The sequence below is a fragment of the Trematomus bernacchii genome, unplaced genomic scaffold (assembly GCF_902827165.1).
Source record: "Trematomus bernacchii unplaced genomic scaffold, fTreBer1.1, whole genome shotgun sequence".
Lineage (NCBI taxonomy): Eukaryota > Metazoa > Chordata > Actinopteri > Perciformes > Nototheniidae > Trematomus > Trematomus bernacchii.
Genome location: NW_022987513.1, coordinates 6,616,975 through 6,644,046, shown reverse-complemented (window position 1 = coordinate 6,644,046; position 27,072 = coordinate 6,616,975). Strand labels below are relative to the sequence as shown.

General features: G+C 41.3%; 1 protein-coding gene across 5 annotated transcripts in view; it reads left to right on the top strand.

Moving 5' to 3' along the window:
• Positions 1-27,072, top strand: part of camkk1a (calcium/calmodulin-dependent protein kinase kinase 1, alpha a) — an 82,684-nt gene that overhangs the window by 14,880 nt on the left and 40,732 nt on the right. For all 5 annotated transcript variants that reach the window (XR_004557740.1, XR_004557738.1, XR_004557739.1 and 2 more), the window contains exon 2: positions 24,456-24,907. Coding sequence is in view for 2 of the 5 variants with exons in the window: in XM_034152619.1 (XP_034008510.1) it covers positions 24,581-24,907 (327 nt within the window). In the remaining 3 variants the exon portion in view is untranslated. The remainder of the gene's footprint in view (positions 1-24,455; positions 24,908-27,072) is intronic.

The window sequence follows — 27,072 nt, the reverse complement described above, 5'->3', positions numbered from 1 at the left end:
TTCTCATACAGCATCTCTGTATAGTATGTGTATTCACTCTCTGTCTTAACGGCTTGTTGGAGCTCCTGCCCCCCCCCCCTCCCTATGAGCCCAGTGGCCATCTGCGAGACAGCGAGACACAGCGAAACCCAGCCCGAAACCAGCCTGACCACACCCACACCCACACACCCGCAGCCTGACTGGGAGTTTGTGTGTGTGCTCACACACCGACTCACAGCCTGAAACAGTCCAAAAAAGTATTGGACATTAAAATGTTGACCTGATAATTGTACAAGATGAAAAGTAAAGGGATCAACAAAGTTATTTCAACTCAACCCGAGGAGAGCATTAACATCTAACAGTTTTTGAGATATCTTACTCAAAACCATAAATAAAGCCCATGCAGCTGGTGTTGCTAGAAGGTATCTCCAAAGTCAGGATTCATTTTCTGGGAACCATACATTTTGTTGAAAATTTCACAACGTGAAGCCCTGACAAACATCCCTAGAGCAGTGCAGAAAAAACATACGACAGTCGCAATGGGGGAGAAATCGGCGGAGCTGCAGCTGAGAAAAAATTGAGTGTATGTGTGTAACGTAACGGCTCCGCAATTGGTCCATGGTGTCGTCGTTACGTCGCTTGGTTCCCGGAAGAAAAAAATGAAAAAGAAAAATCTCCAACGAGGCGTTCTGTGGCAGCATAGACAGGTATTTTCTGTGTTAGAGTTTTACTCGCTACAGGGTGTACTTTGAGGTTTTGTGACTTTGCAGACCGTTTACATGCATAAAAACCTTCATAACACACAAGGGGACGGGTAATAACCGGAAAAGCATGACATGGGCCCTTTAAACTAGCTACTCAGATCCCAAAACAACTTCCCTGTGAAAACAAACAAACATTAGGGTTTACGATATTTGAGGTAGACCTCCACCAATGCCATTTCTCTTTTAATAGGTTCTTCCTTGGTCCATGCTGAACCCTAACATTAAGTTCAATAAAATAAATAGGGTCTGTATTTTACCTTCAACCTTGCTGACAGACAGACAAACCAGCAAATCTAACCAAAAACATAACCTTCTTGGGGGCAGTAATAATTCATTTGTATTATGTAAGGCTTCAATTTAGTTATTTTCCTTTAGATTAAGGTGCTGACCATTTTCCTTATACCTGTCCCAAAGTGGGGAAATTTGCAATTTTTATTCTATAAAATGTCCTCCATTCTTGTTTCTTTGAGTCTAAGATGATATCTTCAAATGTGATGTTCAGTCTGACCAACAGTCTTAAAGTATTCACGTAACAATTCTTCACATCAGAGAAAAATCTTCATATTGGTAGGGCTGAAATCTGCTTTTATGGGGCATTGATGCTCTAAAAAATAATTTACCAATGTCTTACCATGTTAAATAATAATTGATTATCAGGAATGTTGTAGTTTATTTATCTCGCCATCCATTAAGCGGAAAACTCTGCTAATCATTACAAATAGATAATCTGATTAGGACCTCGATACACTCTTGTCACATTTAGACAAAAGCATAATTTAAAAATGTCGAACCTAACAATGTCAAAGGCATATAGGCAAAGGCAGTATATTTAATCAAATTGTCTTTTACATAAATAAAATAATGAACCTCTCTGTTTTTGGGAAGTCGCTTTTTTGGCATGAGTCGCCAAATATTTTCTCCATCTGTCATCCCAACAGCCTTTGTGGTGATTCCTCTGTCGTCCTCTGCCTGTGACCTTTCCATGAAACAACTAACACAGCCTCAAGTATGATTTTGTTTCTGAGCTACTTGGTTTACAAATACAAATGTAACCACCACTAGGACATTAAGGAACCTGCTCCAAAGAGATAAGAAAAATTAACATTTAGTTTTAAATGCTGTGAGAGACAGATAAGCCAGGGGGAAGTGCTGTTCATCCTCTTTTGCTGTGACAATTATTCTAAAATACAGTTCAGGAAGAAGCTCACACTTCAGCTGGCATAGAAAGCTTTTATGTATCTAACATCAAAGGTCAAACTAAGACACGGAGGAAATACGTTCATAAGTAAGCTCATTATTGAATGTCTTGTCACACACAAAATACACGTCTAATATTCGTGGACAATCTTTCACGGTAAGCCTTGAACATAATTTTGTTAGTCATGTTGCTGTATTTGACATCTGCACTCTAAGCTGCACCTGCAGTCTGGTCACACTCGTTAGACCGCACGCACGCACACACACACACACACACACACACCATGTATACATCACTTCAGGGGACATTACATTGACTTGCATGCATTTCCTAACCTTAACCATAACCAACACATGCCTACCCCTAACCCTAACCAAGTCTTCACCCTAAAATTAATGATTCCCCTCATGGGGACCTCAGTTATGTCCCCATAAGGGAGGTGAGTCCCCACACGTGACTGTGTAAACAGATTTAGGTCCCCACAAGGATAGTAATGCTAGGACACGCACATGCACACGCACACGCACACGCACACGCACACGCACACGCACACACACTTAAATGCAAAAAGACACAGAGGTAAAAGCAGTGTGGCTTTGTGCTGTGCGAGGAGAGGAGTGTGTCACTGTAGATCACCCTGACATTGTGTGTTGGTAAGCAAAACAAACAGCAAATGTCAGGCCATAAATAATGGAAACAGTTTTAAAAATGTTTTGAGTTTACTGGAAAATGTTGTTGACCAATCAATCTCAAAGGACAACAGGGTTAGCCTGCTACGCCAGTGGAAGTTGTGTCTTGATTGACAGTATTTATATTGGAGTATTGGGTTACTTGGACTGCTATCCAAATGTTTTGCTTGCTGGTGTGTGCTATTTGTTTAGGCAATGTTAGTGGCATGTATCTCTGGATCTATCAGTTGTTAAGTACATACACTTAACCCTCTACTATGGTATGATGTTGCCTCCAGGCAACATACCCATTTTTTGCCTTTTACATTCACACAATACATCTGAAATGATGATGCAATACTTTAAAATAGAGGCAGGACCATAAGGAACCAATAACATTGTTTGAATTTGTCCCATGACTCTCTGGCGGCCATTTGGAAGACCCTTTTTGCCGCCTTTCCCACAAGGATCAGCTCAGCCATTTCTCTCCACAAAAGTTGTCTAAAAACGTCATTTCCTGCGCATTTTTTGTCTGGAAAAAAATGTATTCACAATAATAGGTGAGTAAAGCTTAATTTATAATAGTTTAATGTACTTTATTTGCTAATTAGGTTACTGAAACTTGTTAAAATGCAAATGTTGCCTGGAGGCAACATCATACCTTTATGGTAAATTGCAAATGTGGCCTTGAGGCAACTCCATACCATTATGGATCCACCATGATATTGTGGTATTGTGTATTTAGGTATAAACTGTTCAAAAGCATACCAGTCATCATAGATCTCTACAATTTAACCAAGATACATTTTATGTTAAAGTAAAGGTCAGGTTATTACTGTATACTGTAGGTTATAGTCTACTATTACAGTGAACTTTGTGAACCTTGTTTGCAGAGCACATGCTTATATGTTTCACAAATGTTTTCCTCCATTTACAGAATGAACGTTACATCTTTCTATGCCTCTTTAAGGAAGAAGCGGGTAGAGCTGGCACTACCAGTTGATGTAAAGGCCCTGACACACCAAGCAGTCACCAGAGAACTCGCCGACGCCGACTGTTGAGTCGCCGTGTTCTCCTGCGTCTTGGCCATGTGTCGCACTGGAACACACCGCAAAGACTTCAGCCGAGCACGTACGAACTGCGCATGCGTGAGTGGCAATAACTCTCCTTACCAGCAGACGGCGGTAGTGTGTATTCGTCATTCAAAAGAGGCAACAACCGGAAGACAGAGAAGAAGAACAGACTGCGTGATCCAAACAAACAACAAATAGCGTGTGCGTTCCATTTTCACTCTCGTCCATCGAAAACATGTTTCGTGCGGTACTGGAGCTATCAGCCATTGGAGTGTTGCTTGTGGAAGACATTCTCAAGCAACCGTTTCGCTTCTCATGCACTGCTTCGCTAGCTGAACAGCCAATTAGAGTGATTTCTTTGTCCGACTGCCTGTGGCCGACGCACGGCCGATTCAACATGTTGAATCGGCCGTGCGTCGGCCGTGAAAGGCCAAATAAGGCGTGTCACGGCCGACAGTGCAGGACACACCAAATTGAGTTTGGGCGACAGGGCACGCTTCGTCGTCCGACTAACGAAAACGGTCGATTTCGGCCTGGTGTGTCAGGGCCTTAAGTGAGGATGAGTTAGAGATTAGTAGTGACGAAGACGAGCTGCAGGCATATTTGCAAGGAGAATATGAGAGGGATGAGAACTATGAGCCTGAGAACGAGGATGAGGATGAGAATGAGGATCAGGATGAGGATGAAGAAAAGGATGAGGATCAGGATGAGGACAGCGAGGGTGAAAGTGCAGTGACTGCTATTGCCAGTATAAGATAGGGTATAAGGTGCATTGCTAATTAATTATTTCATTATCTCATCTTCATAGCATGCTTAAGACATTTGTTTGTATTTCAGTTCCTCTTCAACCTACACCAAAAAGGGCCAAGAGACTGGAGTGGAAGAATTGCAGGAACATCCTTCCAGTCCCAAAATTCAAAGGCAGTCTTCCAAAAGCCACAGAAATGAAGTCTCCCATTGAATACTTCAGGGACGACCTGCTAACAAAAACCTGCATTACGAATATGGTGGACCAGACACATCTTTATGCTGTGCAATGTGATCCAGGAAAGCCACTAAATGTCACCTGCTATGAAATAGAGCAGTTTATTGGCATCTGTTTTTATATGTCTATATATGGGCTGCCAGGATCTCGTATGTATTGGAATTCAACCACAAGGGTGGACTGTGTGGCTGATACCATGACGATGCATCGTTGGGAGGCTATAAAACGCAACATCCATTTTGCAGACAACACCCAGCTAATTCCTTGTGGACAGCCTGGCCATGACCAGCTTCACAAGGTGCGTCCTCTTCTGACATCTCTCCTTGAAAGCTTCCAAGCAATTCCAATGGATGAGAGGCTCTGTGTTGAGCAAATTGTGCCATTTAAGGGGAGAAGTGGCCTGAAGCCGTACAACCCCAAAAAAACAAAGCGCTGGGGCTACAAAATATATGTCTTGTCAGACAGCAATGGGATCGCCTACAACTTCCAAGTGCACACAGGCCCAATCTCTCCAATGGATGGCATGCCAGATATTGAGGCTAGTGGCAACATTGTTCTGCGACTTGCGAGCATCATCCCAGGCAACCAATCCCACAAGCTGTTCTTTGATAACTGGTTTACCAGTGTGGATCTCCAGACCATTCTCCAAAAGAGAAAAATCCACTGTGTTGGAACAGTAATGCCGCGTTTCCACTACACAGCCTCGCTCGGCCCCGCTCGGCCTCCTTTGGCCGCGCCCGGCCTCGTTAGGACCAGCTCACTTTGTGGCGCGTTTCCATTACAGTTTAGGAACCGGGTCAGTATCTATAGTAACACAGTGTAGGCGGAGCGACGCTGCTTAAAACTGCCGTGACGTCATCTTCAATGCGACACAACAATGGAGATGTGAAAGCGATCGTTTGCTTGTTTTTTGCTGTGTGGTTTATTATCACAAGAAATAGACAAGAGTTGTTTCGAAAGAGGCGACGTATAGCAAGACGAGGTATAGAAGAAGCTGACGCGAGAGTTCGGGCAGTCCTCCTACGCCGCAGAGACTACAGGACGACTCGAATCACTACTAACTACAATGCTACTTGGTAAGCTAACGTTCGCTAACTAGCAATGTGTTTAGGCTCACGCTCCCTATACGACCAAAGTATTTCAAGTATTTAATTAATTGTAGCTACCACTTTTACGTATTAAAATATGTATGCTTTTGTTTGTGTATTTCAGAAGTTACCGACCGAGCTACCGAGTGGTGGAATGTGATTGTTCCATCTTTCACACACTCAGTGGGTGGAGAACTTCAGGATGCCTGAGGAAAACCTACGTGTAATACCTAAATATTCATTGTATTGTATTGAACATAAATACATCTTTTCTTTTTCACATACATGTGTTTGTCAAATTATTTAAACCAAAAAAATGTTATCAGAATTGACTATTTAGTAAATATTTGAATTTCAAGCACCAGTACTGCCCCCCATAATAATAATCTAATAAATTAAGCAAATATCAAAGCAAACTATAAACATAAATACAAAAGTGTAAAACACAACAGAACTATATTCATAAATGCAAGTGTAAAAAATTGTTAACATGGATGGAGGCTAAAGTATCCACAGCATAAAATAATATGATGATGGTTTGTCTGAAAGACACAGCCTCAAGGTTCAAGGTTTTTTATTTTGTCATACGAACATAGCTAGTGTAGTTATGACAATGAACATCTTAGGTCACAGGCTCCTCCAACAGTGCAACACAATAACCCAGATCAACAGAAATATAGTGCAAGTAAATATTAAGCGCTGTGCACCGCTCTCTTTGTATAGGTGTTTTCTTTTGTTCTCTTCTCTTTGAAATATATAAGCAATGTGTTTGAGTCTAGCACAACGAGGGTATTACAATTGAGTAATTTTTCTACATGTATTTATCATGTATTCTTAATACCATTACAAAATATGTAATGTTATGTTTTAGAGGAGGACCTCAAGCTAGCAAACTCAATTTCAAACAGTATGCAGAGTTGTCCTGCTAAAGAGTTAAAATGTATTATTTAACCAAGTATTTATTCTCTTATTTGCTTTAATTGCAACAGATGATAAAGGTTTCACTGTGATAAGTATTCTCTTAAATCCATAAACCCCTGTACAGTGCTTTGTGGACGATGGTGTTTATGATATTTCTGACTGCAGAGGGACGCCTAGATGATGCCATCTTTCTGTGCGATCGCTGGTGGGTGCAATTATTTATCAACAAGCAATAAGATAAGACATGGCATTGATTCTGCTGGGCCAGTTGCCGTTCCTGCAGGGCCAGATCCTCTCCTCCTCGGTTTGTGCTGTTGATGCAGAGGACGTTGTTCGGAACTGTTCCTCCTCGCTAGTCCCAATGTAATCATCTAGAACAGAAACATGACTTGTAAATTCCACAAACTACTACAGCACAATACTATAAATAGCAACAACAACTATAGAAAAGACAAACTGAACGTAAACAATGGCACATATGGTGTTAGCAAACAATAGCTCTCGCTAATGCTATCTGCCTAGCTAGCCTTCGGGGCTCCATCGGGGTTGTCGAACATAAATGTAAGGATAAAATAGACTTATTTGTTAGAAGTGAGCTTTAAAACAGATAGGGACACAAAGCAGGGACACAAAGCTTTCAAGCAAATAACAGCGTTAGCAAAAACGTACCATGCAGACTCCAGTAACGCCGTTGGAGAGTCCAGTGTCTGTGTAGAGACCTCCTGAAAGACTTTGATATTGCGAGTTGTCCCGTCGAGCACCCGCTGGACCTTATCATCTGCAATATAATGGACGTCGTCACTTCCTCGACCGACCATGGTGTGCTTTTCTTTGCCATTGTTGTAGCTCCTCTGTTAACAAAAATGCTGTTTGTAAAAATGGATTATCTCGCGCGCAGATTGTGACGATTCTCTCCGACCAATCAGCAGCCGAGAGCGTTGACGTCACAAACTCAGCCTGGTTGTCTCGGCCCTGGCCCCACGATTTTATGAGGCCAGAAAAACTGAGAATTAGGACCAGCCGGCCGGTACTAGGCCAAGTGGAAACGCAACCACAAACGGGCCGCTGACGTCACAGCCCTCTTAAACCGGGCTGCGCGCTGTAGTGGAAACGCGCCATTAGGCACAATCGTCTGGCAGGGTGCAGCTTCTCAGATGATAAAGTAATGAAGAAGAAAGGCAGGGGAACCTTTGAAGAGAAAGCCACAAGCTATGACTGAGTCCAACTCAGGGCAGTGAAATGACATGACAATCGCGCTGTCCATCTCCTCTCAACCTTTACCTCAGCCAACCCAACGATCTCTGTGCAAAGATGGGATAAGAAAAAGAAAGAAACAGTGCAAGTTACCTGCCCAAGTGTTGTGCATGCATACAATAAGAGTATGGGAGGAGTGAATCTTCTAGACTCTCTGATTGCTCTCTACAGAACAAAGATCAGTTCAAGGGAGTGGCATCACAAGATCGTGTTCCACATGATGGATTTCACTCTAGTGAATGTGTGGCTCTTGTACCTCAGGGACTGCAAAGACTGCGGCATCCCCAAGAAAGAAGTGTACAGCCTGCTTACATTCAAAGCTGAAGTTGCAAGTTGCCTTTGCAACGAGAGGAAAGTCTTGAAGAAGAGGGGGAGACCATCTCATAATGTTGACAGAGACCTGGCTGAGAAGAAGCGCAGAGTTTCTGCCTCATCAGTGCCATCAACACCTGTGCGTCAAGACCACACTGACCATTGGCCTGTGTGGGTGGAGAAAAAGGGCCGATGCAAATACCCTGGCTGTAAGGGTATAGTGAAAGTGCAGTGTTCAAAGTGTGTCACGTACCTGTGCTTCACTGCTGACAAGAACTGCTTCATGAACTTCCACAAGCAGTGAGTTTATTGTGTTAAATGGCTCAATAAAGTTTGATATATGCCTAGATGTATTTATTCCTAAAGGTTGTTTCACAATGGTACAATGTTGCCTGCAGGCAACATTCAGACATGCAATCTGGTTGAAATATTAAAAATAACAATTTTCATATTTTAATTGGAATGCAATTTAACCTGTTGAGGTTATTTAGTATTTCCCATATGTTTTTAAATAAATGTTGTTCAAATTTCAACTCTGCAACATGTTTCTCTTGTATATTAAATCTTATTGCCATTTTCTGATTCAGCCCAGTGCTACTAACTCCTTCTACATATAGAGGATTAACTAGAAGCAGGTCCAGCGATTGTACAGCATGAGCAGTGTCAAAGGGACAGAAGGTGGATCCACCAACAAGGGCCCGCCCCTCCTGAAATATGGCTTTCGCCACAACAAATGTGTCTGTTCTTGTGAGGGGCGGGGGCATTTCTATGATTCCAGGAAAGGCTGCCTAAGGAAGGACTTATTGTTCGTGTGTGAGATGAGGAGAAATAATTGGCTCATCCAACTTTCCGGTTCGCACACCTATATCCCGTGTAATACTGGGTTTATTATTGCCCAGGGCAGCCAACCTCAGAGAGGGTGGTCCTTTATTTGGTTAAGATTGTGCCAGAGTGTATTTCTGTCCGGTCCGATTGATTGCTGCTCGTGTTCAGTGTCTAGCCAGGGGAACCTGTTTACTCAATCACATCACATTGATTGGCTATAGGATAATGGGTTTTACAGGTTTACTGATACAGCAATTGTGTCTGGTAGACCGGCCTGTTAATCCCGTGGATTGAATTAAAGAGTTCCAGGGATTAGTCTGTGACAGGTGAACACATGGGAAAGTGTTTTGTACTTGAGAGGACTGTAATTATGGGCTTTGTTTCTGTGTGTTTAAAGCTAGATTTTGTGGAGCTGGCTTTTGTTGACAGATGTGAACTTCCTGTGCTCTCAGTTGTAATTGTTTTCAACAAAACATTATAAATGGAGTGTTTGTGTGGGCCAGGACATGGGCTTTATTTGCTTTGGGAATTTCAAGTTTTTGAAATATGCCAGTTGTGTTCTTGTTTACTTTCTTTTCTTTTCAATTCATGCTCCCAAGACTTGACATAGCTAAATAGCCCTATGTTGGAATGTAATATACTAATACACTAATTATAGCAACAAAGAAATACAAAATCCTTCAAAAAATGCGGTTGACCAAATAATAACAGAGCTGGCCAGCTAACCAATCAGAGCAGACTGGCCTCTGCTTTCAGACAGAGGGTGAAAAGAGGTGCTGCAGCACAGTATGAGAAAAGTAGACCTGTTTGAACATTAAAGCATGTAAAGCATAACAAATGAGCATAATATGACCCCTCTAATTAATGAATGCCCTTCAGAACGATGCATTATTGTTTAAAGATGGGAATGACGTGTTTTTATTGGTAGGTGGATCACTATTATGCTCTTATGGCTGTAGTCTGTTCTGTGACTGCTGGTTTAATGCAGTATAAATCACTGACTACATACTGACATGTCTGTCTGCATCCCCTATTCTCCTCTGAATATAAGTTACCTTGAGCATTACATGTATTCATCAGCATTTAGTAAAGGGGGTTAACCATGATCAGAGTTGATATCTGATTACAATGCTCCCTCACTATTTCCTGAGGCCCTTGAGATACAGAACATCCCGCTCCATATGAATCACGCTCAGTCAGTTAAAGATGATGATGCATAATCACAGTTTGCTACCAAAACGAGAGGAGCATGGGAAACCGTTAATTCTACTCTGTCTGTGTGCGTGTTTGAGTGGGGATAAAATCTGTCCCTTAATCCTTTTTAAAAAGAAAACAAGTAGAGTGTGTGGTTGGTTTGAGTGGGCAGGTGTGCACAAAAACCATGCAAATCCAAGCTGTTCCCCAGGCCTGCTCTATCCCCGCTGTTCCTGATGGGCTTCCCACTCCCCTCCTGCATATTTCCCTCTGCAGTTAATACGACCTAGCCTTTGTCTGAGCCCGATGAAATGTGACAGGGAAAGGGGACGCGAGAAAGGACCTGATAAACCTTTTGGTCTAGGAAAAGTGGCAGGAATGAAAATTAAAGTGTTATTTAATATTTAAAAAAGGCTTATGTGTTAGTTTGGGCTGATTGTGGCTTGTAATTAAAAATGGAATTATAGCTGGTGATAATGGTGCCCATTGGCTGTAAAACTCTGCAGTATAATTGAGATGAACTAGATGCTCTCTATCTAGAATAATTGGATTAGCTGAGTTTAATATTGTTGCTTAATTTTCACCCAAGCAATACTGTGAATACTGGATGGAGAGCACTGCATCTGGTGTTATTTTTGCAATTGACCTATGTGATCATGCAGTAAGACAAAACATTGTGTATGCTCAGGTTTGTGACATTTATATCAGTAGTGACTGTCCCCCTTTTAAAATGTATACTAGCCACAGTGTGACGCTAGGCTATTATTTGACCAACCATCATACTTGTTTAACAGCCACAGAGGAAAACTTTACTATGTTACTAACAGTATCGTATACACTTAATTACTGCAAAAAATAAGGCACAGTTACAGGCGCTACAGGGGGCTGCACTGTTAACAGCAGGTTCTAAAGAATTTCGATGCAACACAAAATGACACACACAGCCAAGAAGCAGAAAATCAACCTTCATGATTCCATGATATACGTTAGATATTGTAGCTTTTATCTAACCAGGTAAAATCCCATTTAGCTAACGTTGTGTGATGTCTGTATTTGCTTCCCCTGTCGCGAGTTCTGATCACTCAGTGATGATACTTCGTTATCATTATTATTAGCTTGTTTGTGCATATCCGATAAGTATATCGATTGATTTATACCTAGAGTGCGTTAGCATTTTTTCGATCAGGGCTCATTTAGACGCTTCTTGTGAGACTTGTGTTTTGTTTCGGTAAACATGGTTCATATCATCAGTTAGCTGCGTTTCTTCCCGTTAAATGAGTAGGACACATGAATAGTTTATTACATTTTAAGAAGCCCGGCCTGAGACACAGTTTCGTGAGAAAAAAAACGGGGTTTTTTCCCCCATTTTCTTAACAGGTTAAATGGGAATTAAATCATTTAAAGTAATTTTGAGTGTTACCAAAGCCCCGGTGTTCTGCAGTTTGTGTGGGCCTACTGTACTGTTGCACAGTTTATGCTGTAGAAACTATGTCCAGGACAAGGTGTTTGGAAGTTTTGGAAGATTCATAGCTAACCACACTGAAGATTATGGAGGTATTGATCTCCCCCCCCCCTCTAACATCACCAGAAGTCATAATTTAAGGGGTCTTTTCTCAATTTCTTTTACTGGGGGAGCATCCCCCCGGAACCCCTAGTATTGTTTGGTCACCATTTCCACAGCCCCACCTTAAATATTTTCCACCAGCCGCCACTGCTATCGACATCGACAGGTATCATATTGCATTGCATCTAGCCGTGCTTTAAAATGATGCAGGGGAACCAAGATGCGTTTCAGTTCTTTTTGCAGAGTGTTCCAATCAGTCCTAGCACTTGGCACATGTAACAAAAACACATCCTGAGATCTTAGGCAATAGCGACTTGCAACTCTCTGTGAGAGCAGATGTAAGCTGGTAGTTTACCCAACATGGCTTTGTAGATGAACATGTACCAATGACTGCCCTGGCATACAGGGTACAGTGATGAGTAAGTACTTTACAGTTAGTAACAAATCTCAGCGCACTGTGATAGGCGGCATCTAACTTGTTCAGGTAATGGGCAGGTGCATTCATATAGATCAGATCACCATAGTCCAGCACAGGTAAAAAGGTCACAGAGACTAGCCTTTTCCTGGCCTCAAGTGAGAAACAGGACTTGTTTCTGAAAAAGAAACCTAGCTTCACCCTCAGCTTTCTAAGCAGATTATTGACCTGAAGTTTAAAAGAGAGACAATCATGAAGCCAGATACCAAGGTATTTATAACAGGCAACCACCTCGAGTACTTTTCCTTGCGTAACAATATCCAAAGTGGTCTCCGGTGTCTTTTTGGCTTTTGAAAATAGCATTACCTTAGTTTCATCAACATTTAAAAGAAGCTTAAGCTCAGAGAGCTGAGTCTGAATAATATTAAAAACAGCCTGTAATTTAACAACAGCCTCCTTATATTAATGGAGGGACCTGCACAATACATCACGGTATCGTCCGCATAAAAATGTAAAGTTGCTCCATCCACATTTTGACCTAAACTGTTGATATAAATGGAGAATAATAGTGGACCTAAAACAGAACCTTGTGGTACACCATTAGTAATGTTTAACCACTCAGAAGTGAGCCCATCAAAGTGAACACATTGGGACCTTTCAGAGAGGTAGTTCACAAACCACCCCACTGCATGGCTGGATATGCCAATACTGACTAGCCTCTGTTTCAAGATGCGATGATCGACGGTATCGAAAGCTTTGGAAAGATCAATAAATAGAGCCGCACAACTCTGCTTATTGTCTAAGATACCCGCAATATCATTCACCACTTTCATTGTCGCAGTGATGGTGCTATGTTGCTTTCCGAAACCTGACTGATGTTTACATAGGATGTCATTTTTACATAAAAACACCTTTACCTGTTCACTCACTAGGCTTTTGCCAGAACTGACAATTTAGAGATGGGCCTATAGTTATTTAATAAAGTGGCCTCCCCACCTTTTAGTAGAGGAAGGACATACGCTGACTTCCATATTTTTGGAATTGTGTTCGTGCTGAGGGAGAGGTTAAAAAGAGTACTAAGAGGTGCTGCAATAAAATCTGCGGCTATCTTTAAAAAGAAAGGTTCTATGTTGTCCGGGCCAGCCGGTTTCTTAGGATCTAACTTGGTTAAGGCTTCATGAACAACATCAATAGTAAAAGGAGAAAAACTGAAAGGGTTTTCCAAACCACGTTTTTCAGAGTCACAGACTGTGGTGTTCACAGTAGCAGAGTTAGTAACAGAATCAAACAGAGAGCCACAGGACACAAAATGCTCATTAAAACAATTTAACATAGTGGCCCTGTCCGATATAGTGCCAGATGCTGTGGTAAGGCAAGGAGGTAGCTCATTACGGATTTCACCGGTGGATAACGATTTTTATGGCTTTACAAATTTTTCTAGGATTATTCAGGTTTTTTGTGGTAACTGATAGATAATACTTAGACTTAGCACTTTTGATTTGTGATGTGAAGCTATTTCTTAGCTGCCTAAAACAAAGCCATTCTACCTCTGAGGCTGATTTCCTAGCCTTTGCCCAGGCCTTGTTTCTCTCATGTAGGAGACTAGACAATTCAGCAGAAAACCAAGGATTGTCTCGTCCCTTCACTCTAAATTTACGCAGGGGTGCATGTCTATCAATAATTTCCATAAAACCAAGATAAAAATAAGACCATGCAGTTTCAACATCATCACACAGATCGATTTTTCCCCAATCAAAGCCAAACAGATCATGAACAAAACCCTGCTCCACAAAATGTTTTGTGTCTCTCTTTATGATAATGCAAGGTTTACCCTTTTGGACTTTTGTGTCCCTAATTGTGGCTACAACACAGTGGTCACTCACATCATTTGCAAATACTTCCACAGATGAGTATTTATGGGAAACATTAGTTAAAATGAGATCAATGAAGGAGGATTTATTTGGGGACTTAATAGCCATGCGGCTATTATCACACCGCGTACTTTGCAGTACTTAGTGCCGGCACTTAGTGCCCCGCCACTTATTACCCCAGGGCACTTAGTACAGATCGCGTTCACACCGGAATAAGTTCCCTGAGGGAAGATTACGCAAATGAGCCGCTGACGTCACTTCGTCTTCTTCTGCTTTGGGTTTACTGGCAGGCCGCAAACCACTTCACGGTGTATACTGCCACCCGAAGTCCCCGGCCGGAAGTCCCCGGAGTTGGGGACTGGCTTCAGTAGAAGCTGCTGGGAGTCCCAGCAGCTTCTACTGAAGCCTTCAGAGTAGAACGCCGACACCTCCTCATCTCCACCGCTCCCATGTTTTATTTTGTGTTGCCATAAGTTAGTCTCTCTGCGTTTGTGCGCTGTGCAAATGCTAATAATGCTAATGCGAGGATAATAAAATGGCGGCTCTACAAAACATTTCAGAGTTTTACGGGGCGTGGTTTGCAATTCGCCCAGCCAATCAGAACTGGGGCACTTTTCCCCCCAGGAAAGTACCATCTCTCAGCAGGCACTAAAAATGGGGGTAAAAGTTCCCGGCACTAAGTACTCTTTTTGGTGTGAACGCGACATAAGGGGTACTAACGGAACTAAACGCGAAAAGTACTCCGGTGTGAACGCGGCTAATGTTAGGGCGAGTAGGACTGTCAACAATCTGAGTAACATTCAATGAGATACAAAGGTTTTTTAAATCCTCTGATACTGTAGTTAACCAGTCCCAGTTAAAATCACCAAGTAGCACTATTTGCTTGTAGTCAAGTTGAGATAAAAGATTTGCCAACGAAGACAAGGAGTCCTTGACAGCTGAGGGGGGTCTGTAACAGCCCACCACCATGACCTGTTGACCCTTTGTCACTTCGATATTTAAGGCTAAAAATTCTAGTTGTTTACGGATTGATTTGGAAACCATCTTGGTTACACAAAACTTATTTTTCACATAAATGTCAACGCCACCACCTTTATTAGGTCGGTCGGTACGATATACATTGTAACCATTTAAGGATATGTCCGAGGTCAAAATTGGTTACTACTGCTGGGCGGACCAGGGTTAGGTTGTACATTTCCTGATAGCAATAATCAGTGGCGTTTTTATATGTACAAAAGTGGTGGGGCACAACAAACTTAGATGTCTATATAAGCTTCTGCAGTGACGTGCAGTGAGGTTCATGGCTGGTGAGGCACTGGCACTGACTCTTCAGGTTTACAAATATTATATTTTGACCTAAACCAAAATATAATATTATTTTCAAAAGCTTTTTTGTCTGATGCTTCGATACATTTTAAACGAACAGTTCAACAAAAGGATACCCAAAAAATGTAATTTTATCATTTAAATATTGAATTGTTCTCTCTTAGTAAGATCCCATTTTCAATAAAATTGCGGTCTTACCTTGACTTGAAGATGAAGTCCATTTGCCTATCCTTCTGGACAAACATCTCTATTACTTTTTTGTAAAAGTCCTCCTTATCTTCTTGTAGTTTCAAAAGTCTATCATAAATCTAATCGATAGATTTATGATTCAAAAATTATAAAAGTAGGGTAGACATGTGGATATTATCCGGCTGAACAAAACGTGCATTTATCTAACAGGTACGTTTCCCACAGATCTTATTTCGAGCTATTTTCTAAAATCCTATGGAGAAATCTCATTGCTTTTTTGTCGAGGGAAGCCATGCGCAGCTTACTTCCGGGTTTTAGGACGCGTCACTGCACCTCTCTCGTCTCCTCTTCACACACCACATTTTTCGCGCCATACGTACTTACAGCCAATCAGCTCTGAATTATGTGAGATGACGTATGGTGGGGATGGCAGCTCAGTGCCCCTATGGTCATTATTTTTTTGCCACACACATTAAATAGGAAAATACTCTGAGCATGCGCAGTGTAGTTTGTACAGTCACCATTCACTTAGACAGTGAGAGGGAGGGGCATAATCGGGTTTTGTCCCACATGGCTCCAAACAGCTCAATAGGCACACACTGTAGACATTAATTAGAAGAACACAGACTAAAACAGCAATGTACAGACAAATCAGATGATTAAACATGATCTTAAAATATATTTTATATTTTTTTTTATTTTTCTTTTGCATTTTTTGTAATCATTATTTGTAATACTTTCTGCTGACACTAGGTGGGGCTGTGCCTAATGACCAGTCGCCAATGGCAATAATAACAAGAAAACCAGGCATCTTTTCCTCTTAATCGACACGCATAAATTGTCATCTACTTTAAAATCACCAGCAAAGTCTGCGAAAGTGTGATTAGAGCTCAAAAGCAGTCCTGAAGAGCCATCATAGCAGGCAAACAAAAAAGACAAACATATTTTGCCGAACTGATTGTCTGTGACAAGGCAACCGGTAATTGTTCGCGTAACACACCCGATCCTTTGCAGGGGATGCCCACTGCGGGTGGCAGAACAGACCTGAATCCAGTAGACTTCTCAGGATGACTAGAGAACTTCTCACTGTCCAAAACAGTTAGCAGGCACAGCAGAATCACGATAGGGGCAATTTTCCCAGACCAGCACAGCATCCGTGATGTTTTTGAACGTGGAGGCGCTCCGGTCTCTCCGCGATGTCCCCGTGGTAAATCCTCTTCAGCACAGCAGCACACAACAGGTGGAAGCAGGCCTCCGCTACAGCAGAAACAGGACAGGTGGAAAGCAGGCCCCAGCCCGAAAAACGTGGAGCCGCTCTGTCGGATCCGCGACGTCTCCGGGGCAAAATCCTCCTCACCACAGCAGCACAGTACAGGTGGACGCAGGCCTCCACTACAGCAGTACAAGACAGGCAGAAGCAGGCCCCAGCCCGAACGCGGAGAACGTTCAGGCCACTCCGCAATGCCCTCGGTGCAAATCCTCCTTTCCACGCCGGCGGAAGAGAGGCAGCCCTGCCCCTCACTTTCCACGATCCGTGAGGCGGATGAGTAAAAACACTGCCAGGTGAGGCGCTCCTGCTCTGATCGGCGCTCCTGCTCTGATCGACGCTCCTGCTCTGATCGACGCTCCTGTCGATTGAAACGCTCCTGTTGATTGAAACGCTGTACATGTTTAGCATTCAACAACAATGCAAGCACATTAAATGACGTGAATTTTAAAATGTAGAAGTGAACAAACTAATGCATATACAATTCCAAAGTGTATGACAACAACCATTAGTAACCATAAAAATCCACTTATTGTCAACACAAAAAGTGCATCAGTGCATCTACTAAAACGTTTTGTTGAGCCTCTGTATGCTGCTTTTGAATTATTAATGAATTCAAAACCTCTTTAGCGCTCTGGTAGTGCTACATTTTTATGAGCACTCTGATTATTATGCATATCATTAAAGGTAGGGTAGGTAAGTTTGAGAAACCGGCTCGAGATCGCTAGAATTTGAAAATACACAACCGGAGAAAATCTGCCACTTCCTTATAGAGCCCCTCCTCCAACACACACGAACGCGCACATGACCAATGAGGGCACGAGATAAGTTTGTGCACAGATGGAAGGCTGACAGGCAGGTAGGCCATCCAGTTATTTTAGCCGGGCCGGCTAAAATGATTGGTCGTACTTTTTACAGTATTACGGCTTCCACAGATGACATTTTTTTATAGATTTTTTGTCAAAGATATTCATTGCTATCGGGATGTTAAGAGCATTCCATGGAATATAACAAAAAGTGTATCTCGAGCCGGTTTCTCAAACTTACCTACCCTACCTTTAAGTATTTTTTGATTGAGAAATTGTCTTCAATGTGCAGTTGCTGCACAAAACAATCATATAATGCAATAGCCTGCATATGAGACCTTTAGGGAACATGTGTAAACTGTCTACTGTATATGGTGCATAATAATAAAGGTATCAATAATTCACGGAAGGCTTAGCCTTCTTTTAACCTAAATTATACGTCGCCCCTGCTAATGTGTTTAAACCGTATGATTACTGGATTTCATAATGCAAAGGAAGTTAATTTGAAAACAGTGCCCTTTCAATTAGACACACAATTATTCCTGACATTTCTTCTCTAATGAGTTTTGATTTTCTTTTTGTTATCCTGGGAACAGTGGAGATAAAGATGTTTATAGCCACTGCAGTGTGGAAGTCTATGATCCTTCTGGCTCTGAAATCAAAGATGCAAATGGCATCCCACAGAGTCCCAGCTCACACAGACCCATCAAAGCGTCTAATGTATGCACACCGCCTCAGCATGAACAGGACTGTAAATGTTTAAAGTTTGACCATCTCTGCAGGAGCGCTCAAGGCTATAAAAGACTTCATCTATATTATTCCTTTTGATTAGCTGGTATTAACTCAGTGTGGTTAGATTACTTTGCAGTATGTGTATCAGGTGTAGATTAGCGATGCACAGCCGTACATTTTAAGTCTTTCTGTTCCACATGCATTTTAAAGAAAATTCAAGTCCACCCAATGCAAATGTGTAACATAATCAGTCACAAGCATGCTGTACTTATCATCAAATGAATTGGGAATGTAAGAAAAATTCACAAAATCATCCGTATGCTGTATTGAAGAAGACTGTAAACTCCCTATTGAGACCATAAACCATAAATGTTTACTGAGGTAATAAATCCATATTCTTCATTATATAATCCATCATTTCCATTAAAAAGTGCAATCATTTTTAACATTGGCCTCACGTATGTGTCAGAGGTTGATCCTTTAAAAAATTGCAATTCTGATTGTCTTCCAATCATATCGTTGTAATCAGTGAACAATCACATTGATTGTCTGTAATCTTGTAGAGTAAATTGGGATGATGATCTTGATAACAATCAAAAAGAAATGCATTGCTGCCCAGACCAAAGATAGGGCAATGAATTGTATGCTTTTCACATACAGTCATGCCCTCTGCTCTAAACATCTCTCCATACTGCATTTATGGAGATGAACATAAATAACCGCAAATCTGCAAGGTCAGACACTTCTATTGGCTGAACTACTGTAGGCTGCTTTTATCTCATTTTAATATACAGTGCACTGCCTCGATGCTGTGCCTGCTTTGTGTATTTCTTCAAATACCCCTAAGGACGTAAAGAAAAACATCAAAATACGCAAGAGCAATATAAATGAACAATAAGTTGATGAACACATTGCTTTGGGTGCGTTCAGGTTCCAGGTTTCTCCGCTTTTCTTGCCAGCAAATCGAGGATTCATTTTGATTTTGGCAATGGATGTCTCTGTTTGCTGTCTACACACAACAACATGATGAGGGGGACAAATAAAAGCCAGGTTAAGGGTGAAAGTGGTTTACTAATGGAGCCAAATGGAATCATTTGTTCACCCTCTACAGCCCACTCTCTCCTCTTACTGTAATTGGCTCTGCTGAAGCTTTTCCATCCCTACTAGTTGAAGATGGCAGCTATTGAAAACACTTCATATTCAGATGGGGATTTAAAGATTTTCTTTGTTTAATCAGTCCATTTTCCATTCCCCCAGTTTGTTTACCTAATTAAAGAAAGATGTCGCACAATTGCAAGCTTGAAATATTGATATGTGTTGCTGCGGCACCATATTTTGTTGAGAGAAAGCGTCAATCTTCTTAATTAATTTTCCATTAAGGGCACAATAATGAGAAGTTCAATATAAGCTTGGAGCAACGTTCATGGACCCCTCCCTGGCCTTCCTTGGTAAAACAATCCTGTTCAGTGAATTAAGCTTCAGCAACACACAATATCATTTCTACAGCTCCGCATTTCACCTGTACAATACATATACAGAGTGGAATTTTAACACAAATGTATAGTAAAGAAGACACACATTAATTGCTTTAAAATGTCCCACAAAAATACAATTAAATGTCAAACATTTAAAGGTGGGGTAGGTAAGTTTGAGAAACCGGCTCGAGATACACTTTTTGTTATATTCCATGGAATGCTCTTAACATCCCGATAGCAATGAATAGCTTAAGTGCTTTGACAAAAAATCCATAAAAAAATGTCATCTGTGGAAGCCGTAGGACTGTAAAAAGCACAACCAATCATTTTAGCCGGCCCGGCTAAAATAACTGGATGGCCTACCTGCCTGTCAGCCTTCCATCTTGTGCACAAACTTATCTCGTGCCCTCATTGGTCATGTGCGCGTTCGTGTGTGTTGGAGGAGGGGCTCTATAAGGAAGTGGCAGATTTTCTCCGGTTGTGTATTTTCAAATTCTAGCACACTCGAGCTGGTTTCTCCAAAATTACCTACCCCACCTTTAATACCAGTTAATAATAATAATAATAATAATAATATATAAATGCCCAAAAAATGCAATAGAAAATACAAAAAGTTGAGAGAACCATAATTAATTTAAAAAAAAACAATAAAATACAATTCTTCTCTTTGTGCATCTTACATAAATTGCCCACATTACGCATATACATGATTGTAGTAAAAAAGTTAGGAAGTTGCTTAATGGTGTAAATGTTGTCTAAAGAATATCTAAAATTATCTTGCTGTGTTATTGTTAGATTTGATCACATAAGACATTTGACATAAGCAATTTTTTATTATTTCACCAATTAAAACTAATTTAGATGAACAGTTGGTATGGTGGCAAAACTGAATATGTCATAAAAATAAATTACGATAACTCCTCATCCTCCGTTCCCAAAATATATAATGTATAATAAAACAAGAGTGGATCATAGGCTTTTTAAGGAAAATGTACAACAACCTCAAATAATGTTTTTGAAGCTTTTTTTTAAAGGAGGTTTATTTCAATGTTATGCAGGAAAAAATATTGAAAAAGATGCACATGTTATAAAAGATTGTCCTTCGTAATGAAAATGTTTGGTTACCTGCTTCAGTAAACAAATAAAGGTCTGAATTTAATAACCAGACCACTGCTGCTCCTCCGCCTCCCATCCCACCAGGATATTGCTCACACATGCAGCAGGCTGAGAGCCACCGGTTTCAAGAGACTGATAATAGCTAGTTTGGCAAAGAATTGGCAAAATGTGACAGTTCCCTTTTAGTTTTTGCTCAAATGAGTCAGGAGTCAAACAAAGCATTCATCGCTGCTGCTCTCCCACTTTAAATAGATTAAATAACCATGTGGAATGTAAATGTGGAAATTAGAATTGTGTGTGTGAGTCATGGACAACCAGTGGGCCTCTACCTGACACACGAGTTTCATTGTATGACACACAAGCCTTTATATTTATGAATACGGAATTCAAGGATATTTGTGGAAAATAATAGATGAAACCTGCTATTTCATTATAATAGTATAATGTTCTCCATGTTCACCAGTGCAAGAATGCAGACTTTTGCTAATTAGCACAAAACTCAGCCCAGCTAGATTGGCAGGTACTTTAGCAGGTACGTTTTGACCTGATAGATGACGGGACAAAACGTTAGCCAAGGGATCCCGTACCTGAGGGGACCATAAATGTCTCATATAAAATGTTCTGACAATCCATCCAATCATTGTTGCAACTTAAGTGGTTGGTCCATGATATGGTAGGTGGAGCTAACCCAACAGACTATGTTATTCACTTGTGTAAGAGGTGGCGTACTGTTTTTTAGTCTCTGTAGGTTTTGCAAGTATACGATTACCGTCGCCAAAATTGAAACTAAAGAGTTATGAGTGAATATGTTTTCCAAAAAACAAACCTATCACAGTGTGTCAACACAGGTGCCATCAAAAAGCCAAAAATTAAGATTTTTACTTTAATATCTTTAAAAAGTTTGATTTCAATCCATCCCATCGTTTTTAAGTAATCTTAAAGTAATCTGCGGCCGCGAGCTGTTATGTGCCATCATGACACGCATGGTGTTCTTTTTTTATATATTATAATGAAGCGCGAGCACACGTCTTCCTGCCTGTCGTCTCTGCTCATGGATGTATAATAAGGCTCTGCTGCTCCGGGAGGAGGGTCTAGCTTCAGCAGCTACATTACCTACGGTGCGTTCGTTAATATTAACTGTGCGGTCCGGAGTCACTGTGGCACAGACTGGACCGCTGGTGAACAGCTGTTAGAACGGGCCGTTCAGGTGTTCAGAGCAGAACTCCCTGTCGGAGCGGCAGAGCGTGATGTGCACTGAAAAGTTTTTCTGTCGCAATATTATTTAATGAATCGTTGAGCTAGCTAACTAGCATACATTGTCACTATCTGCTAACGTTAGCTTTAGCCTTCGTTTTCAAATAGTTTTTTTCATAGGCTATAAACGGAGGTGGTATAAGTATCTTGTACTTGAGTAAAAGTAGAAGTACTCGGATCTTGTACTTGAGTAAAAGTAGAAGCACTCAGATCTGGTACTAGAGTAAAAGTAGAAGTACTCAGATCTTGTACTTGAGTAAAAGTAGAAGTAGGCCTACTCAGGTCTTGTACTTGAGTAAAAGTAGAAGTACTCAGGTCTTGTACTTGAGTAAAAGTAGAAGTACCAGAGTGTAGGAATACTCTGTTACAGTAAAAGTCCTGCATTCAAAATGTTCCTCAAGTAAAAGTAGAAAAGTTGATTTCTCATCAAAATATAGTTAAAGTAGCGACAGTAAAAGTAGTCATTGTGCAGATTGGTCCATTTCAGAATAATATATATGATATGTTTTATAATGATTGATCATTAAAGTGTTCTCAAAGCTGATAAAGGTGCAGCTAGTTTGAATGACTTTGTATACTGCAGGGTAGCTTGTGAATTTACTCCAGGTGGAATTAAAGTCTGATTTAACACTTGATTATATTTCACATCATTAATCCAGATCTGTAAAGTAACTAAAGGTATTAAATACTTGTAGTGGAGTAAAAGTACACCATTTACCTCTGAACTGTAGTGGAGTAGAGGAACAAAGTAGCAAAACATTGAAATACTTAATACATTTTCAAAATGCTCAACAGTGCTGCCAAAATTATAAACTGACTGCGACACTTAAAATAAATGCTTTTATAAATGTCTATTAGATGTGACTCTTTGGCGTTTCTGTTATTAACTGCTTTAGTTGTTCTGACTGCTAAAATCCTCTGTTATTCCGTGGGGTCGGGGGGCTCGGATCCTTGTCACCTTTTTCATACCTGATGAGTTTGCATCCCTGATAACTTGTTTTTGATATATGCCCAGCCCTACCTTAAGCCAAGTTACAAACGTTGTGGTTGGTATTAAGCCATGGCTATGCAAATGGCTGAATGAGTGTGACCCACCTGGACAATGTAGAGCACAGGCATATTTTTAAATACCCTGACACACTTCAGGAGTAGCATAACATGGCCCATTTACTGACCACCTCTTGTCTAATAACATCAGAACTGTCTCAAAACAGCCACTTCACTGCATTCCAAATGCTACATAGACTGATACTATTTGAGTGGCTGTCATTAGTATTGAATGACTGGGGCTCACTTTGCATATCTGTGTTCTCCCATCTGCAGAACAAAACCTGGACCAGATGTACGACAGAGCTTTGATATTCCCTTTATGTGGCAATCTGCCTCTGACTAGATTTTCATTACAGATGAAAGAGAAAAAGCACATTAAACAAATCCTGCTTAAAAGTCTGGTTACATACACACAATGCTTTTTTGTGTGTGCATTTCTTTGTGTGTCAGTCCACCCACAAGCATTTCATAAGCAAGCAGAGGGAGCCATGCGCAAAGGCATAAAGCATACTAAGCCTTGCAGCATTTGGGTTGGGTTTTATCAGCGGGGACATTAATTTCAATTTATGAGTGCATGTCCAAGTAACTTGACCCACAAGACCACCCACACAGAGGCGGAAGGACTTTTGGTTGATTAAACTTCAGTCTCACAGGTTTTTTCTCCGCAAAATGTAGCCAGCAAAACATCTGGTATTGAAATGAAAGGTTTACCACATATTTTGTGGGTGACGAGCAGAAAATAGATGCGAGACAATTCTGGAAAAGAAACATGCTTATAATGTGGAAATACGAGTCAGTTAAGGCAAAAGTTATTGGGCTTGAACAGTTAAATTATACTGCTTCAATTCAATGAAATGACCCCTCGCCCTCTTGCTTGAACCACAGGAATTAAATGTAATACCTGCTGGATATCCGCATGTTAGCATATAGACATTAGCATTTAGCTCAAAGCAAGTATGTTCTTACAGAGCATGGCTGTATTGTTGTAATTTTAGGCACAAAAAACAATATTAGATCTGTCCATTTTTTTTAACAATAATTTAAAATGAGGATGACTCAAGTTATTTTTCTTGATTCAAATGTGGAAATATTCTTTATCAACTCACAGCCTCTCCTTCTGTGTCCCCAGCTCCGGTGGGAGGGTGAGCATTGCTACCGGAGGCCGGCCCAGGTCACGTTGATGCTGGCGGGCGCTCCACGGTACTGTCCCCGCCACCTGCTCCAGCGCTGCCCCCACCTCCCGGCCCACCCACCATGGCTACGAGCAGTGACCCTGGCCGTGAGCGGCTGGACCCCGACTCTGATAAACAGACCAGCAGTCTCACCGACATTATGAGTGCCATGACCACAAAAGACTCTGATGGCTCTGCTACCAACGGCGTCAGGAATGGCGTGGCTCAGCAGGAGGGGGCTCATGCCAAGAGGACCCATGCTTTGCGACCTTACTTGACCGGAAGGAAGTTGTCGCTGCAGGAGAGAGGCACCTACATGTCGTCAGGAGGAGGGTACACGCACATTTCCCCTCGTGTGGCTCGCAGGCCCTGCGTGGAGTCCAAACGTGTGTCCATATCAGACGCCCAGGTAAGGAAGTGATTTCCTTTCATGATAATCAAAAGTCAGCATTATAAAAGTGATTCAATTAAATAAGAAGACATGGTAAAAAAACTAAAACAGTGATTCCCTTTAATTCCCTGTATTTCTCAATATATCTGCATTATCACCAAATATAGGGGAGCAGAAAGCCAGTGGACAACATGATAAGAGAAGAAAAGTGTGAGAAGATGTGCACACTAGTCTCCCATTGGCACCCATCATGGAATAATGCCTTTGTCTAATAACTAATTTATGTCATCATTATCCTAGCTTCTGCCACTGATGTGTAGCCTATATAATACACCATGTCCTGCACTGTGAGCACAGAACATTTTCCTATGATGTTGGCTGTGAGAACAGCCCCTTTTACTCATCAGACAGTCATGAAATGCTTTCTAGCCAGCCTTGTGCTGCTGGAAAAACCATTAAAGAAGAGTATGATGGAGGTGGGCGCAGCTAATCACTTGCCAGGATAATAATTTGGAACATATTTTACTGTGTGCATGTCTGCTTTTATAGTAATATAAAATTCTACATTGGTCACGTAATTTACACACTGTAGTTTTAGATTAAGGCTGTTCCGGTTTGTTGGAAAATGTACATGCCTGTTGCATTTCTGATATAATGCACGTTCCCGGGTGTTTAACATCTTAAACCATTATCTGCTTTATTACCTGTTTTCTACAGGGAGGTGATATACACACCTTATTGATGCAGTTGTTAAACCTAACCTTATTGGATTCAGAACATCTCACCAGAGGACTGCAGTTGAACATTAGCATACACTGGCTAACACTTGCATATAGCTGACATATAGCTTAGGTTAGTTAGAGTGAGAACAGGGAAAAAGCTAGCCTATCTTTGCCCACATGTTGTTATTGTTTCTTAGAACTCAGCAAAATATAGCACTGTAAAAGGAATTGCTTGACATTTTGGGAAATTTCTGCTGAAATTGACACCTCTAACATGTAGCGCTAGGAAACATTTAGCTTAGCTTAGGTCAGGTAGCATAAGAATAGGGGGAAAACTAGACTGTCTTTGTCCAGACCCGGCGCCAGAACAAATCTACAGAGAGGGCATATGATTTTCATGGGAGGGCACACAAAACCGTCATGTGCCGCGGCATGTGGCGGCGCCAGAGATTTTCTTTTGGGGGTGCTGTGGGGTAGCTTGACGTTTCATAGAGGGTGCTCAAACATGTAGGGTTTCCCATTAGTGTACCAGGCGCTACAGTGGGATTTTCTACTGCAACACTCCCCACATACACAGTATACCCGCGACTGTTACAATGAAGGCTCGATCAGCTCACGGCATATAGGTGTAAGCAGGGGTAAAGTGCTATTTTTTTTTAAGTTGGGGGGGGACCTAACCTCCTCTAGAGGGGTCCGGGGGCATGCTCCCCCAGGAAGATTTTTTTTTTTAATATTGAAGTTAAATGCATCAATCTGGTGCACTTTGAGAGCAACATTAAGAGATCTATAAATAATAAATAATAAAAAACGTGTTTATTGGGGGAGGGCAGGAATGTCACATGGGAGGGCCTGGCCCCCCCTGGCCCTCCCACGGCGCCGGGTCTGTCTTTGTCCAAGGTTTTTGTTTCTCAGTACTCAGCAGTTATTTAGCACTGTGAAAAAAATAGTTTTACGAATTTGAGAAATAGCTGCAATGATTGATTCCACTCACATGTACAGCTAGGAGACATTTAGCTTAGTTTAGGTTACTTAGCGCGAGAAGGGAGCCAGTGAAAAAACCTAGCCTTTCTCACACCAAATCTTTTTTAAAACACCGGCTAACACATCTATAGCTTAGTAAATTATATCTGGCTGTGGGGTTTCCTGGCAACCAGTGGAGAGTTCTAGCAGTCACTGAACCCAGCTAAGAATTATAATCCCGCATAAATCCTGAAACCTCCTGTAAAACGGAAAAGTACTGTGCATTTGGCCAACATCATTTGGAGTCAGCCGTATATTGCGTATAAAAAATGATGACTACAACTATTGACATAACATAGGAAACAAGCTGAAAGCATCTCTATGTGCTAACCCATTCAAAACTAAGAGCATACTGCGGCTGTGGGTGATATACCGAATTTCCATTTACCTCTGACTTTTTTCCAATTCAGAGTGAGCATTAAATATTCATAGCATCTGCCA